General features: G+C 43.5%; 1 protein-coding gene across 1 annotated transcript in view; it reads right to left on the bottom strand.

Annotated features, from left to right (window-relative positions):
• The window catches only part of STAG3 (STAG3 cohesin complex component), a 127447-nt gene that overhangs the window by 62458 nt on the left and 46646 nt on the right, over positions 1-18343 (bottom strand). Inside the window, exons 15-19 of the mRNA XM_073622889.1 lie at positions 16152-16255; positions 15981-16073; positions 7502-7591; positions 5030-5230; positions 2462-2532 (exon numbers count right to left, since the gene is read on the bottom strand). Of these exons, the coding sequence (XP_073478990.1) occupies positions 2462-2532; positions 5030-5230; positions 7502-7591; positions 15981-16073; positions 16152-16255 (559 nt within the window). The remainder of the gene's footprint in view (positions 1-2461; positions 2533-5029; positions 5231-7501; positions 7592-15980; positions 16074-16151; positions 16256-18343) is intronic.

Genomic DNA, 18343 nt, shown 5'->3' with positions numbered 1-18343 from the left:
TATGGTCAAGGCTCATTAGACCTCTCTAGAGATAGAGCGTCAATAATATCTGGTAAGCGCTCTTATTTACTAGAGGTGGAGGTCTTGCACATGAAGGCTTGACATTGCTGCTGGTGATGGATGTTTATTAATTAACTTTTGAAGAATTTCTAGTCAATCACTTGGTCTTTATCACATTATATGTTTTTTCCTTTTGTTTTTTTTTTTGTCACTGTAATTTGCTATCAGCTTAGCACAGCTCTGATATCTGTATACTGGTGCAAAAAAGGTTGAGGACCGCTGCTGTAGAGGAAATAGGTCTATACTTTCCTAGGTGGAGGGTGCTCCGGTCCGCTCACATAATCTCCCTAGTGGCCGGCTTTAGTGAACAGGAGATATTACCAACAAGGGCTGCAGAGCCTGGCCGGTGACGTCACCCATAGGCTTACTATTGAGCATCTGTTATCAACTGTCCCTCCTCTAAACTAAAGCCGTCGCTGGGAGCCAACCATGTTGCCGAAGTGCCCTCAGCATTTATAAGTATACACATCATTCCTTCACAGTTTAGTTAGAATAGGCTTGGAATGGAGGTGGGAGCAGGTTGAGGTATAGTTTGCATTTGACTGGACTTCCACTTTGACTGCTATTACAACAATCAATTGGAAATAACACAGAGTAATAAAAATCTGAGATCTGGAAGTCAGCGATTGGTATAGATGTACAGTCAGGTCCATAAATATTGGGACATCGACACAATTCTAATCTTTTTGGCTCTATACACCACCACAATGGATTTGAAATGAAACAAACAAGATGTGCTTTAACTGCAGACTTAATTTGAGGGTATTTACATCCAAATCAGGTGAACGGTGTAGGAATTACAACAGTTTGAATATGTGCCTCCCACTTTTTAAGGGACCAAAAGTAATGGGCCAGGCCTGTACTGCAACTGTCTTCAGTTCCTGCTTGTTTTTGGGCATTTTCCCTTCAGTTTTGTCTTCAGCAAGTGAAATGCATGCTCAATCGGATTCAGGTCAGGTGATTGATTTGGCCATTGCATAACATTCCACTTCTTTCCCTTAAAAAAACTCTTTTGGTTGCTTTCACGGTATGCTTCGGGTCATTGTCCATCTGCACTGTGAAGCTCCGTCCAATGAGTTCTGAAGCATTTTGCTGAATATGAGCAGATAATATTGCCCGAAACACTTCAGAATTCATCCTGCTGCTTTTGTCAGCAGTCACATCATCAATAAATACAAGAGAACCAGTTCCATTGGTAGCCATACATGCCCACGCATGACACTACCACCACCATGCTTCACTGATGAGGTGGTATGCTTTGGATCATGAGCAGTTCCTTTCCTTCTCCATACTCTTCTCTTCCCATCACTCTGGTACAAGTTGATCTTGGTCTCATCTGTCCATAGGATGTTGTTCCAGAACTGTGAAGGCTTTTTTAGATGTTGTTTGGCAAACTCTAATCTGGCCTTCCTATTTTTGAGGCTCACCAATGGTTTACATCTTGTGGTGAACCCTCTGTATTCACTCTGGTGAAGTCTTCTCTTGATTGTTGACTTTGACACACATACACCTACCTCCTGGAGAGTGTTCTTGATCTGGCCAACTGTTGTGAAGGGTGTTTTCTTCACCATGGAAAGAATTCTTCGGTCATCCACCACAGTTGTTTTCCGTGGTCTTCCGGGTCTTTTGGTGTTGCTGAGCTCACTGGTGTGTTCTTTCTTTTTAAGGATGTTCCAAACAGTTGATTTGGCCACACCTAATGTTTTTGCTATCTCTCTGATGGGTTTGTTTTGTTTTTTCAGCCTAATGATGGCTTGCTTCACTGATAGTGACAGCTCTTTGGATCTCATATTGCGAGTTGACAGCAACAGATTCCAAATGCAAATAGCACACTTGAAATGAATACTGGACCTTTTATCTGCCCCTTGTAAATGGGATAATGAGGGAATAACACACACCTGGCCATGGAACAGCTGAGCAGCCAATTGTCCCATTACTTTTGGTCCCTTAAAGAGTGGGAGGCACATATACAAACTGTTGTAATTCCTACACCGGTCACCTGATTTGGATGTAAATACCCTCAAATTAAAGCTGAAAGTCTGCAGTTAAAGCACATCTTGTTCGTTTCATTTCAAATCCATTGCGGTGGTGTATAGAAAAAGATTAGAATTGTGTCGTTGTCCCAATATTTATGGACCTGGCTGTATATTGTCCTCATCCTATAGACACCAAGTTGAACTTGAGCCGCTTCAGTGAGAAAGGAGGAATCAACTTACTCACTACGCAATATCTCCCCCACTTCCTTCTCACAATCAAAAAAAAAAAATAATGTGATTTATTGATATGAAGCAACATAGGCAGTTCCTTTTGCAAAGTCCAAAATAAACAGGACCCCTTGTTTTTATATTACAATAATTTTACTCATCTCTTTATTATTCCCTTTCATATTTGAGAGTGTTACCTGTACAGAGCCGAAAGTCTTTTCATCGTGGCAGCAGCATTATAGACATCGTCTTCATCCAGATCGGACACCTAGAAAAAGAATACCTGGTGAACATGTATAACCTAGCCTATCCACTCAAATAATATTGGGTCATATTTCTAAAATGGTCTAAAGAAAAAAAAAAAAAAAAAAAAAAAAAAAAAGGAATATTGTCTACTTTTTATGTCCACCAGACAGTTTCTCCCTCCTATCTATACTACCCAAAGAGAATGAAGAGTGAATGGAAAAATGGCTGCTAGAAGCAAAACAAACTGTTCATGTTTCACACAATGCCTATAGTCACTGACATAAAATAGGCTGGAAAATAACACTCATAGATTAGTATAGTGATTAGTATAGTGATTCTCATACTCTACATGTCCTCTCCTCTTTACTCTCCTTTCATGTCACAAACCTGGGCACTTCAAGCTAAACATACAGTGGAACCTTGGTTAACGATTAACGCGGATAACAAGCGTTTTGAAAGACGAGCAACTTTTTTTTTTTTAATTCTGACTCGATTTGCAAGTGTTGTCTGCATGGATGCAATAGAACTATCTTCGTTTCCATTGACTTCTATGGGGAAACTCGCTTTGATATGCGAGTTCTTTGGATTACAAGCATTCTTCTGGAACAGATAATGCTCATAATCCAAGGTTCCACTGTACAATGAAAAGATGCAGAGGTTACTTTCATTAAAATCATCCAATCATCAGTAGATCCAAGAAATATAAGCAGCTGAAGTTATACCAGAAGCTCAACCTTCCTATAAAAAGTGAGTATAGCCCCACCTCACCTGTCAACTTTCAAACGGCACAAACTGCCAATATCCAGCAATGGCAGAATGGAGGAGGCTCAGCTACTAAGACTTTTTTTCTGACAGGATGCGCATGATCTACATCAGGGGTGTCCAACCCGTGTCCCAGGAGAGTTGAGCATGGGGCCCGGGCATGTCTGGAGGGATGCGGGGGATGCCGTGCAAGCATAGCAGAGGCACTGACAAGCCAAGCACGTCTGGGTGGGATGCTGGGCTGCCGTGTTTCCAATAGCACTGGCAGCAGCAGAGGCGGGACTCCCATCTAATATAATATCCCTGTATCGAAGGCTGTGTTTTTTAAGATTTTAACGAGCATTTACACAGAGTTGCCGATCCTCTGTTTTGGAATATGTTGCGACAGTGTTGCAGCTGCAGATCGGGCACCCGTTAGTATACCTTGTTAGTATATTTTATGTGTGGCCCAAGACAATTCCTCTTTTCTTTTAATGTGGCCCAGGAAGGTCAAAATGTTGGACACCACACTCTACATGTATGGACGGGGGGTAGGAGTAACTATTTGCAAGGTGGAGGAGTGGTATATAATGTGCTGGGGATGCTGGACTGCATAGGGGATAGCCAATCAGCTGCAGTCACTATTTGGGTATATGTATGCCCCAGTTGAAGTTCTTTAGGACGAAACGCGTCGCACTTGGCTTTCTGCTTCTCACATTGGCCCTCATTTTTATTCTGTGATTTTATTCTCATTGATGTATGCCGGTTTTTAGAAATAAAAACCCAATTTTTTGACCTACACCATATGGGGGCATTTTTTCTTTGCATAACCTTCTGGATGAGAGTTCCTTTGTGGTCCAGTCGGTCCTTCCACGCCTAAAGTCCAGTCTCGGTGTGGTGGTGGTCCTCAACACCTTTCGGAGTGGTGTCTGGAGGCTCTGGGTTCCTTGGAGTTCTGTCGATCTGCCGATCCCAGCATCCATGCCTTTATGACTCGCTGTCACTGAAGTTTGAGTCCACCTGTTCCGGTAATAGTAGATATACTTCCCCTTTTTGGTTGAAGATGCACCATCCCTGATGCTGCTCATACCGGACATTGCCAGCGTCTTCCATCTCTGATTAGTCATCTTTTGGTGGTTGACGCATATGGCCCTTCCTAGGACCTTCACATTTATTGGACTTTTTCACATTTCCATTTGTGTTATTTCTGTATAATTGCTTCTTTTTGTATTATTCACTCACATATTGTTATACGAGTTCACTCCATAGTGCTACATTATTGTTCATTTACTCAAAAGCCATTGGTGGCAGCTTACAGAATACAATAGCTGGCAGCAGGGAGATATTCAACCATCCATGCTGTTTAGCATGAATGGGAGAATCTATGAATTGCTCTCGTTTAGCCTCAGACGAGAAAAATCTTTAAAGGATCTACGTATAACATGTAAAGATATGACAAACATCCACACAATCGACATGAAAATTGCTGTACTTCCTCTAATATGCATAGATCCTAAATCAGGAAAAAAGGAAAGTATTGTGTACAGGGACGGGCAGGTTAGTGTGGAAATTGGGAGCTGAGTCCACACCGGTTTTCCCAATCTGCATGCATTTCTTGGGTCAGTGACTCAAATTGTTAAAGCCAGAGACAGCCAATCAAATACCATTTTCAGAAAAAGGTCAGTAATGGCTTCTCCTGGATTTTTCCTCTGCATTTGTGTTTATTGAGCAAACCACAGCAAGGCATTTTCATGAACTGGTCGGTGTGAATCTAATACCTGCATGATGTCTGGGAGCAATTTTAGGAAGTAGTCACTGAGCCCATCCACCAATTGGCTGACCGTGAGGTCTGTCTTCTTGTGCAAGGTCTGTTTGCGGTCAGATAAAGCATAGAGTGCCCGGGAACAGCTCTCCAGAACCTTCGGGTCAGTGTGTTTCTCCAGGATCTCTCGTATTTGGGTCAGGAGAAGATGAAAGTACTAGGAAGATAAGAAAATGGCAGAATGTTTAATGTTTTGCATACACTGGTGCATTACTGCCTAAAAACGCACTTCATGCACCATAACTTTAAAAGTCTGCAGGAATTCCTGATACAATAATAAGCAGCAACAGTTTTTCCTGGGCTGAGGGTTACCACTTGGCCTCCTCCGCGCAGCAGCGGACCCTGGCGGTCCACATTGGGGACATCCAGCGCTGACATCCCGGCGTCCTGACAAAATACCCAACTTGGCAGAAAATCGAACCACGTCACTTCCGGTTTCTTTAAACCCACAATAATTGGACATTTGGACGAATTTGTGTTTAGACACAACAGCAGCAACCGAATGCAGTCCGGTAAAGCAACATTTCGGTGTTTTCACAGCACAGCGGCTAATGGGGACAAAGTTGTCACCGCCTCAGAGGCGGCTATTTTGTTGGTTAGTGTTGGAGCACAGTAACAATCTCCGCTCATAATAGCGTGCACCAGACTGTATTCGGTTGCCGCTCCTGTGTCCAAACACCTATTCCTGAAAATGTGAAATTACTGCTTAAAATTCTGCAATTAATAATGGTTTAAAGAAACCGGAAGTGGCGTGGTTCAAGATTCTGCCAAGTTGCGTATTTTGTCAGAACACCGGAGTCCCCTTCCTGATGAGCTCGTTTTACTTCTCTCCATGTGAGTTGTCCCTTGTATTTTAATGCACCTAATAAACCTGTAAACTGTCTGCACTAAGAGGTGCTTTTTTTCTTCTCTCTCCTGCCTTTGTCTTTTAAAGCCTGCTTCTGCTCCTATGAATAAGCCTGCCCTAGTACTTGGACAACATGTCTCAGAATCCCCCCATTCTTCTTGGATCACTTCCTTCTGTCCTATGAACTTTATACTTTTATGGACTTCTTATGAACTATTTATACAGAGACTGCCCTCCTCACACAAGGTCTGGTTACCTGTTGGCGCCTTTTATCCTTGTCCTTTGCTGCAGGCAGGAGAAAGCATTTTCCCAGTCCCCCCCTCCCCAGTAATTACTGTACAGTACATTGTAACTTGGTGGTAAGTCATAAGTTGAAAGTCTGCATCAGGGGGTGATCTGTGTCAGACCTTTATAAACACAGTTACACTACTGATAAAGGTGCTAGATTTTCACATGACTGTGTACTCTCTGGGCCCCATATTTCAGTTTAGGAAGTAGATAGTGACCCTGGATGATGCCTGAACAAAGATGGGTCTTGACCTTCTGGAGAGAAAAGCAGAAGGAGCCAATAGGATTATAGTGTTACTAAACCCACAACAGTAAAATCATTATGTATATGCAGTAAAGCATGCTTGTTATACTCACTGTGGAACCTAAGGGGTTAATCCTTCGCATTGTGTAAAAAGGCTGTTTGATCCTGTCTTCTCTTTCCTCCCTTTCTTTCACTGTCTGCAATCCAACTGCTGACAGTACAGAGCCATAGGAGGCATTCTACACATGCTCAGTTTGGTGCATACTGCTAAAGAGGGTTTTTTTTAGGGGAGGGTGCATGTGATTGGCATAGGGCCAATCAGCACTGTCCAAACAGAGGGTCAGGGGCCATGCAGCCTCATAGGAACATTCAGAGGAGAATGAAAACTTCTCCAGCAAGCTTTATCCAGACACTGATGGAAGTCACAAGACTGCTATATACTGTACTGCTGATGAGAAAAGGTATTTAGCAGTTTATATTTACTAAAATAATTGCATTTCCATGTTGTGTGTACTGTGGGAGACCAGATATAGTGTATGCAGGGTCCTGGGTTTAGTAGGCCATGTTTAGTAGGTCAGGTTTAGTAGGTCATGGGTCTCAAACTGGCGGCCCCCCCCAGCAGTTCCATGAGGCATTGCAAGGCTGACAGCTACAAGCATGACTCCCACAGGCAGAGGAATGATGAGACTTGTAGTTTTACAACAGCAAAAAGTAAGCAGTCAGCAGGGGGAAAAGACTCCTAATCCACATACACGTGTCAGGTCAGTTACTTTAAAATTTGGTGAAGTAGAGTTAAAGGCAAGGCATGCTAGGTCTGCTTTATTTGCTCTGTTGAAAGAAACCAGTTTACTCAGTTCAATGGCTCAAGCTCAGATACACACACACACCTGAATGACTCTCCCCTTTTTCCTGCTCTGTTCGGAGAGGGCCCTCTGAATTTCAGAGAGAGATAGAGAAAGAGACCGAAAGCAAACAGCTTCTGCCGTTTTCTCTCGCTCTAGCAAACCCCAAAGAACTTGTAAACCTTGTATGTAGGGGTTGATATTTACCTTTTCCAGTCTATCGGTACAATACATCTCCAGTTCTAGGTACCCCACCACCTTCAGGAAACTTTCCATTTTATCCGCATCAGCCGAAAACTAAAAAGAAATGCACTCCAGTTAAGACGAATGGATCACATAAAGTGCAATCTCCTCCAAGCAAGTTTTAGTTTCAAATACTATAGAACAGAGTCTAAAGGTAGGCCAAGGTGCCACATCCCTTACACATACAATTTACAAAAGGAAGAAAAAAAAAGGAATTGGGATATTTAGGGCACCATCAAAATAAACAACCTTATAAAACAATATTTATTGAAAATCCAAGCATAAAACCACAATAAAAGAAAGGCTGATAGAAAGCTGCTGTAGGAAAAGACCACCAATCAGTACACGTCACACAGTTTTCAATCAATCAGATCTTGACAGATTGCTACATGTGAGACCAAAGCGTTTCAGTTTCTAAAGAATCTTCCTCAGGGGACAGACAAGTGGTTGGTCTAAAATATAAATACATATATCAAAACCCATATTCATAAAGATACAAAATGTTAACTAAAGTTGTCCTGAATTTTGTCTGATTCTATTTAGGCTTCTAGCTGGTATTGTAAGGTATGATTGTTACTACTGACAACTAATTAACATGTTGTATCCTTATGAACACATTTTTGAAATTTTTTTATTTTAGACAAACCACTCATCTTACCCTGATGAAGATTCTTTAGAAATTAAAACATTTTCAACACGCATGTGACAATCTGTCAAGATCTGATTGATTGAAAACTATATGACATGTACTGATTGGTGGTCTTTTCCTACAGCACCTTTGTATCAGCCTTTCTTTTGTTGTGGTTTTTGATAAATGTCATTGTTTTAAAAGGTTGTCTATTTTGATGTTGCACTAAAAATCCTAAATTCCTTTTTTTTTCTTCCTTTGTAAATTGTATGTTTCAAATACTAAGGCCTCATGTACACTGCAGCTGCTAAACTCCCATTTAGGAGCAGATAGGTGTTTTTTTTCAGCAGCTTCTGAACTCTTCTCAGTACTCTCTCTGTCCCTTTCTGGAAGGTTACATCTAAAAGAATGACCCTTCTGAGGTTTGGGCTTCCTATCGGAAGGGATTAGTCCTGATTTCCCTCCTGTCACTTTAGAGATTGCCCAGTCCAGTTTTGAGCCCAAGAGGTTAACTCTGTCATAAGGAATTTTGCACCAATTGGTCTTAGACACTGCATCCGCCACCCATGGTTTGAGCCACAGTGCTCTCCTTGCCATGACTGATGCCAGCATAGCTCTTGCAGAAGACCTGATGATGTCCACTGAGGCTTCCGCAACGAAATCCCCCTGCCAGCTTCAGTTCCTGAAGAGGACTAATTATTTTCTCCTGGTCAGCCCCTTCACGAATAGACTTTTCTATATTGGCAGACCAGCCTAAAATCGCTTCACCGACTGCGGGTGCGACTGCTGGCCTATAGACTGTCTATGTTCCAAAAAGGGGTAATTTTGGGGGTAGTTGTAGTGTCTTGGCACTGGCGGAAATGACGCGATCTCGCATGCATGGAAGCGGTCCGCTGACACCCACTCCATCTTGGAGAAGAGCAGGATGCCGAGCTACCTCACTTCCTCCGGCGTATGCGCAGAATGCAGGGAAGGACGCGGCCGCCATGTTGGAGAGGTTTCTGCCTCTTGGGGAACTACAGGGCCCAGCATGGCCCGGTAAGAGAAGAATAAGGAACAAATCTGACAGTACCTGGTGCAGGAAATAAATGCAGGTAGGAGGCCACTGCTATAAATAAGCTTCTTTAACCACTTTCTGACTGCCACACACCGATATACGTCGGCACAATGGAAGCAGTGGGCAAATGGGTGTACCTGTACCTCCCCTTTAATTGGCGGGGCTAGCGGGCGCGCATCTGCCACGTACAGCGTGACCGTGCCTGCGGGACTGGTGAACTCGATGTCCGCCGGTCTCCTGGCGATCATGTCACGGAGCCGCAGAACGGGGAAGCGCCTATGTAAACAAGGCATTTCCCCGTTCTGCCTAGTGAAATGACAGAGATAACCGCTCTCTGTCATCGGGAGCAGTGATCGCTGTCATGCGAGTGGAAGCCCCACCCCCAGTTAGAATCACTCCCTAGGACACACTTAACCCCTTGATCGCCCCGTAGTGTTTAACCCCTTCCCTGCTAATGTCATTTACACAGTAATCAGTGCATTTTTATAGCACTGATCGCTGTATAAATGACAATGGTCCCAAAATAGTGTCAAAAATGATCGATGTGTCCGCCATGATGTCGCAGTCATGATAAAAATCGCAGATCGCCGCCATTACTAATAAAAAAAAAAAATTAATAATAAAAATGGCATAAAACTATCCCCTATTTTGTAGACGTTATAACTTTTGCACAAACCAATCAATATACGCTTATTGCGTTTTTTTTTTACCAAAAATATGCAGAAGAATACATATTGGCCTAAACTGAGGAAAAAATATTTTTTTTTTATATATTTTTGATGGATATTTATTATAGCAAAAAGGAAAAAATATTGCTTTTTTTTTTTTCAAAATTGTCGCTCTTTTTTGTTTATAGCGCAAAAATTAAAAACCGCAGAAGTGATCAAATACCACCAAAAGAAAGCTCTATTTGTGGAAAAAAAAGGACATCAATTTTGTTTGGGCGCAACATCGCACGACCGCGCAATTGTCAGTTAAAGTGATGCAGTACCGAATCGCAAAAAGTGCTCTGGTCAGGAAGGGGGTAAAATCTTCCGCGGCTGAAGCGGTTAAAGCTTGTTAAAAACGCCAGAAAATGTGCCCCCGAGACCACCAGCTTGGGGTTCTCTCCGTAAAGGCTCCTTTAGAGACTGCACAGGAGAGACTTCCAACCAGGAGAGGCTTAACCTGGAGGGGTGATTGCGGTAAGAGGGGTGAAGTCCATCTCAGTCTTGTCAGGTGAGGATAAAAAAAGAGAATGAAGTGGGGTGCTTCTCCTTCAAATTTATAGTTAACCAATCCGGTCAGGTTGTGGGGGTGGAGTCACAACCCAGTGTGTGCTGTCATGATGTGTCAGGAAAAAAAAGATTAAGGAATAAAATACATTCTCTTCATTGGAACAGGGAAAAATCCAGAATATCAGTAGCCAAAAAATGACTATACACCCAGCTCAAACATTTACTGATTCTTTTCATAATGAAAGCAATGTTCCCTGGTTCCCCATTAGACCAATTCACTCCCGACTTCTATATTAACCTGTTCTCATAGGCTCAACATTAATCCAACCCTGCGCCTTGAGCTTTGATGTTAATAGTGATGTGGCCTCTGAGGATACACGTTGACAGTATGATCAATTATCTTTCTGACAGTCTCCATCTGTTCAATCCAGCCCATCACAAAACATGCACAAGCAGCTTAAAAATAATAATAAAGTAAAATGAGAATCTACCAATTTATTCCCAGCTTTGTAGTGAAAACTTGAGGCCGGGGCTACAGGATCAAGTGCCCGGACCAGAGCAGAATAACGTTCGGTCAGCACACACATCTTTTTTTCAATAGGTTAGGCAGGTCACGTGATCCCGCAGCTCTGGCTTCTCAGACGTTGTTAAAGTCGTTGTAAACCCAAAAATCAAAAATAAATAAAAACCTGCAAGACAAAGGCATGGACTAGACTAGAATACTAGCTCATTATGTATTACTTACCTGAGATCGAAGCCCCCGCAGCAGTCCTTGTTCACATTTGCTCCCGGAGTCACTTCCGGGTATTGCGGGCTCTGGCGCTGTGATTGGCTGGAGCCGCGATGACGTCATTCCCGAGCATGCACGTGGGAGCCACCGGTAGCGGCACAGTCTAACTGAAGCAATAGCACGTACGTGCCATTGCTTCAGTGTGCATGTGCCAATGATGTTGGCACATGCAAATACAGGGGATATCTCCTAAACCGACCGCCTCATGCAGATATACTGCGGCAGAAGGGCTCATACAAGCAAAAACAACGTACCTGTACGTTGCCCTTTAAGAGGCAGCCAGCGCGCGCGGCAAGCTCCGCGAGTCGGGTCGCGGGTCCCACGGACTCGATCGCCGCGGGGATACCCGCGATCGCCTCACGGGGAGGAAGAATGGGGAGATGCTAATGTAAACAGCATCTCCCCATTCTGCCTAGTGACAGTGTCACTCGATCTCTGCTCCCTGTCATCGGAGCAGAGATCAGTGACATGTAACATGTAGACAACCCCCTCACAGTTAGAAACACGCCCCTAGGACACACTTAACCCCTACACTGCCACCTAGTGGTTAACCCCTTCACTGCCAGTGTCATTTACACAGGAATCAGTGCATTTTTATAGCACTGATTGCTGTATAAATGACAATGGTCCCAAAAATGTGTAAAAAATGTCCGATGTGTCCGCCATAATGTCGCAGTCACAATAAAAATCGCTGATCGCCACCATTTAAAAAAAAATAATTATTAATAAAAATGCCATAATACTATTCCCTACTTTGTAAACGCTATAACTTTTGCGCAAACCGATCAATAATCGCTTATTGCAATTTTTTTTAACCAAAAATATGAAGAATACATATCGGCCTAAACTTAGGAAAAAAATGTTTTTTTTATATATTTTTGGGGGATATTTATTATAGCAAAAAGTAAAAAATAATGCGTTTTTTTTCAAAATTGTCGCTCTATTTTTGTTTATAGCGCAAAAAATGAAAACCGCAGAGGCGATCAAATACCACCAAAAGAAAGCTCTATTTGTGGGAAAAAAAAGGACGTAAATTTTGTTTGGGAGACACGTCGCACGACCGCGCAATTGTCAGTTAAAATGTTGCAGTGTCGAATCGCAAAAGGTGCTCTGGTCAGGAAGGGGGTAAATTCTTCCGGGGCTGAAGTGGTTAAAGGCTTACCTGTAGCGAAAAGTGTGTTGTAAGGGTTTAAGTGCTCCCTGAGCGACAGCTGCAGGATCACGTGACCAGACTTACAATTTGTACACAGATCTTTTTTTATTCAGGTTAGGCACGATAAGTGTGGGGGGGAGGGGAGGGCAATTTTAAGACAAATTGGGCTTTTCTTTCACTTTAACAACAGAATTAATAAAAAAAAAAAGGCTCCATGCCCGGAGGAAGTACCCAAAATGGGCTGTAGGCTTAAAGTGGTTGTAAAGGCAGAATGTTTTTCATCTTAATACATTCTATGCATTAAAGGGGTTGTAAAGGTTCGTGTTTTTTCACCTTAATGCATCCTATGCATTAAGGTGAAAAAAACACCTGTCAGTGACCAGCCCCCCAGCCCCCCCCCCCCGTTTTACTTACCTGAACTCTCGAACTTGTCCCACGGGCATGCGCCGTCTCTCTGCTAGGGAGTTCTCGGCTGTTGATTGGATAGATTAATAGCAGCGCAGCCATTGGATCCCACTGCTGTCAATCAAATCCAGTGACGTGGCCGCCGGGGGCAGGGACCGAGTTCTGCATTCGACGTCTATGGACGCTGAATGCTGGACTCAGGAGCACGCCCCAAAGGTAACCCTCCGGGTGAGCGCTTCTCCCAGGGGGTTATCTGATGCGGGGAGGAGCCGAGACAGCCGCCGAGGGACCCCAGAAAAGCAGGTTCGGGGCCACTCTGTGCAAAACGGAGGTAAGTATGATATGTTTGTTATTTAAAAAAATAAAAAAAAATGAACCTTTAGTGTGACTTTAAGATAAAAAGCTTTCTGTATGCAGCAGCCTCCCCTAACACTTACCTGAGCCCCCTCTCGATCCTCGAGTGCCTTGGCCGTCCGGGACTCTCCCTCCTGATTGGTTGACACACAGCAGCGACGCCATTGGCTCCCACTGCTGTCAATCAAACTCAGTTAGCCAATCAGGAGAGCGAGGGGGTGGGCCAAACCGCAGCTCCGTGACTGAATGGATACGCGGAACTGCGGCTCAGCTCGGGTGCCCCCGTAGCAAGCTGCCTGCTGTGGGGGGCACTTGACAGGTGGGAGGGGCCAGGAGCTCCAGCCAGGGACCCGGGAAGAGGAGGATCGGGGGCTTCTCTGTGCAAAACCACTACACAGAGCAGGTAAGTATGACATGTTTGTTATTTTATTAGAAAAAAAAAAACTGAACTTTATAATCACTTTAAAGCTCAACTGAACCTTCTGTTTAAATCAGCTAAATACATTTTAGGTGCACCAAAACAAAAAGTAGGATTTTTGATTAAGGGTCCTTTCACACTGGGGCGGTTTGCAGGCGCTATTGCGCTAATAATAGCGCCTGCAAACTGACCCAAAAGTGCCGCTGCTTTCATTCCAGTGTGAAAGCCCCGAGGGCTTTCACACTGGAGCAATGCGCTGGCAGGACGGGAATAAAAGTCCTGCCAGCAGCATCTTCAGAGCGGTGAAGGAGCGGAGTATATACCGCTCCTTTACCGCTCCTGCCCATTGAAATTAATGGGACGGCGCGGCTATACCGCTGGCAAAGCGCCTCTGCAGAGGCGCTTTGCGGTGGTTTTAATCCTTTCTCGGCCGCTAGCAGGGGGGTAAAACCGCCCCCGCTAGCGGCCGCATACCGACGGTAAAGCGCCGCTTACAATAGCGGCGCTTTACCGCCGACAACGCCCCCCGCCCCAGTGTGAAAGGAGCCTTACCTGTGAAATCCTTTTCTTTAACCCCTTCACGCCCAAGGGTAAAACAAATCCAAATGCCTAAGCACAATTTTGCAAGTTTGACATGCGTTAGTAAAACTGTACATATCATCACAACTACTTCGTGTATCCAGGTGGATTATAACGCGTTTTTTCAAGACAAAATTGGGGTTTCTTTAGGTGGTAAATGGTAACAGATATGTCATGTTTTTTTTTTTTTTTTATCAAAAGAAAACTGGGCCAAAATAGTATAAAAAAAACATTTTTTTAAAAATGTAGCTGTATATTTCTTCCTACTACCATAACCTACCACCTAAGAACAAAGCAAAATAAATTCTCCTTCTCCTGACGATCGCGGTGATAGTACATCTGTGTATGTTAGTTGTTGTTTGTACCCGTAGTACTGCATGTGAACAGTAAGCAAACTGTCATGAATGGAAAGCCATTCATGACAGTTAACTATTGCTTATAACAGTGATCACCACTGTTATAAGCAATAGCAGCGTAAAAAAAAAAAATGGTGACACTGAACTACTTCAATGAAAGTATGTAAAAAAAATTTAAAAATGAGTGAAACAAGAAAAACAAACTGTTTAACCACTTCACGCCCGGCTTGGTTATCCTGAGTGGACTTCATAGGATGTTTTTTGATGAGATTCTCCCAAAGGGAAATCACGTCTAAAGGCATGCAGACCCAGCAACTTTCCTCCTTTTAGTGCCCTGCAGGTGCTGCAGCTGATTGATAATTATGAAACCACTTCCATTAGATTCACTTTCCCACATGGACACAGACAAACACAGAGGGATACCTTCAGACTAACAAAAGGTAGGAATCTGCAACAAAGTTTGTTAAAATCCCTGCAATGTACATAGATCACCCAGAGGGGAATGTTTTTTTTTCTCAAAAAAAGTGGAGTTACTCTTTAAAGATGAATTAAACCCTCCTATCCTTTACAGCCAAGGAAGCTGCTTGAGTTTGATCTGTAACTTCCATGGTGCTGCACATCAGTTATGACACCAGCCATTTGATGGTTTGACAGTTTGGTTGAGGACACAAGCAAATTTGTGACAGTTAGGGCTAGTTTACACTTGCTTCAAAACAAGGCTTCGGACAGGCTTTGTTAAAGCTCTCTGAACGCCAGTCAAAGCTCCTGTCACTAAATAAAATGGTTTGCTTACAGTCCTGTTTACACCTTGCTTTTGCTTGGTGCTTCAATGAGCCTTTGGTGGGGCTTTGATGAGCCTTTGGTGGGGCTTCGATGAGGCTTCAGCGGGTCTTCAAGAGAGCTTTGCCATAGACTTCTATGGAGGCTTTGAAGACACTTTGAAGCACCACTGAAGCTACATGGGGTATAATTTTCGAAGCAAAGAAAAACAAAAGCAAGGTGTAAACAGGACTGTAAGCTAGCCGTTTTATTTAGTGATAGAAGCTTTGACTGGCGTTCAAAGAGCTTTAACAAAGCCTGTCCGAAGCCTTGTTTTGAAGCAAGTGTAAACTAGCCGTTAAAATGTGTTGAAGTCGAAGCAAGTGTAAATGAGCCCTTAGCAATCCTGGCATTCCAGCAATGTAACTGTTTTTTGAAACCGGTAAAATTGGCGGGTTTAGTTCCGCTTTATGATTTACTGCTGTTCAGGGGCTCTGGGCTTCAGCAAAATGGCCACCTCCAGCAAGAAGAAACAGGAGCAATTTACAGCACACACTAATGTTGGTAGCATAATTATCAATGTGGAATGTATGTTTCTTGCTAACGAACATGATCTTTTGTCAAGTTATGGGTAAAGTTCTGCTTTAAGTTTCAAACAACTAGAAATCTCTCTGCCTAACTAGATTGGCTTCTTGTATCACACACTATCACTTCATGCTTGCCATACCTTAGCCAGAAGATGTGGCAGAGCAACAATCATGTGACGACTCAGTCTGGCTTTATCCTCTGTATGGGCCTTTCTGTCCTTCATGGACTGAACCTGGAACAGATGGGGAGGTATGAGAAGAAAGAGAGATAGGAAAGACCCACAATAAGGTTTCTCTTATTAATGCCTCACTTTCTTTACAGGCACTCGACCAATAGGAGATGTCCCTTCTGCAGCTTGCCTTAAGGAAGACACCAAAAGCTCTATCAAAAGGCTCTCTTCCTGGTCATTTAAACCTAAACATGAATATAATTAATAATAATATTAATAATAATAATATAAAATCATATGTAATTAAAAGACCTTGGCAGACAGGTTATGATGAGAATGATTTTTTGAACTAGGTGACATTTCCATTTTCTGTAATAGAGGTGATCTTAATGGACAATTAAAAGAACGAGTAACTGCCTATACAGAAGTAATTAAAGGCCAAGTTCACCTTTCGTAAAATGTTACATCCATATTCAGGGTGTAACATGAACAGACCGCCCCCTGCACCCCCCCCCCCCCCCCCCCCCGATCTGACAGCTAACGGGGATCTTCTCTTCCCTGGCAGCGGTCCCAATTTTTAAAAAAACGCCCGCCCGCGTCACTCATTCAGAGTGTTCTGTGAATGGAAATCTACAAGGTCCAGCAGCCTTTGTGGCTGTGAGCGCTGTGGTAGTTCATTGAGTCTTCCTGTCAGAATGTACGAGGTACGAGGAAGCCGATACACTGACAGGTCTGCTGGATGACATGCATGGCATCAGAGAACTGCTAATCGCTGGTGCAATGCTTTACATGCTCCTAAAACAAAAAATAATAAATGCACATTTATTTTACCTGCAAAAAAAATTAGCATTTATTAGTTTTTGTTAATGGTTTAACTTATTCTTTAAAGTGGTTGTAACCCTAAACAAAAAAAAAAAAGGAAGGAGATCCTGTTCTCTGTTCCCAGTGCTTGTGCTGTCTAATCTGTAAACTGTAAGAAGAAAAAAAAAAAAAAAAAAAAAAAAAAACTTGGCTGATCCTGACTGGTGCTGCTCTCCCCTCTTTAAACTGACCACGTTTATCATGGCTGCTGATCCATTTTATAAAAACATGTACACAATATAGAACAGATTGATAAAACAGAGGGGCTGGCAGTAAGTTTTCTTTGCCTTTACAACCGCTTTAAGGTAGCAGGTTTAAAGTGGTTTTAAAGGCTCAAGTTTTTTTTTTACCTTAATGCATTGTAAGCATTAAGGTAAAAAACCATCTGGGTGCAACCCCCCCCCCCAAAACATACCTGAGCCCCATCTCGATCCAGCGATGTGCATGAGAGCCTTGGCTCTTCAGGATCTCTCCCTCCTCATTGGCTCACACAGCAGCGGGAGCCATTGGCTCCCGCTGCTGTCAACACCAGACAGTGAGCCTATGAAGGGAGAGCAGGGGTGGGGGGGTGCTTGCGGCTCAGAAGCAAGCCTGCTTGAGTGCCCCAGTAGCTAAAAGTTTGCTATTGGGGTCACTCAGCACAGGGAAAGAGCCAGGGGACCCAAAAAGAAGAGGATCGGGGCTTCTCTGCGTAAAACCATTGCACAGAGCAAGTAAGTATAACATGTTTGTTATTTAGTTAGAAACACTTTAAGCTTAACACTAACTATTCTTAAAAATATTTCCTCTCCCTTCCTATCCTGTGTAAAAAAAAAAAAAAGCTATATGCTCACCTTTTTTTTTTAGTCCGTTGGGTCTGGTGGTCCTTCATCTCAGGCTCCCCTGTCAGTGAGTGGTAGGCACGGGGGGTGGGGGGGGGTTAACTTTGGCTGAGCCATTTGAGCCTATGGGTGACGTCACAGTTCCTGGAATTCCCAGTCATTGTTGAGAGCTCCATGATCATTTGACCAGACCAGTGCAAAAAAAAAAAAAAGAAGTAGGGGGAAGGAACACTTATAAGAATAGTTAGTGTAAGGCCCCTTTCACTCAGGAGCATCCGCTTGCACAGTGGGGGATCTCTCTGCTAATCCCCGCTGAACAGAAGGGTGACAGGTCAGTGTCCGCTTTGCTATGCAGAGCAGACACAAACACAGTCCTGCTCTCCTCTATGGACAGGCGGTCCCTTTCCATCCAATATCCGCTGGACGGATGGAAAATAGGACCACCATCTGTCTGTTTTTGGCAGACAGGATCAGATGGCGGCGGGTGTCAGCTGACATCCGCCGCTCCATAGAGGACAATGCAGGGTCGGATCAGGTCCACCTGAAACACTGACAGGTGGACCTGATAGGACAGCCAGTGTGAAAGGGGCCTTAGGCTTCAATTCCACTTTAAGGCACAGGTTAAGTAAATAAAAAAATCTAAACCACCTT

Source organism: Aquarana catesbeiana, linkage group LG03, assembly GCF_042186555.1.
Source record: "Aquarana catesbeiana isolate 2022-GZ linkage group LG03, ASM4218655v1, whole genome shotgun sequence".
In the NCBI taxonomy this organism is placed as follows: Eukaryota; Metazoa; Chordata; class Amphibia; order Anura; family Ranidae; genus Aquarana; species Aquarana catesbeiana.
Note: the sequence above shows the minus strand (reverse complement) of the source record. Positions and strands in the feature narration are given on the sequence as shown.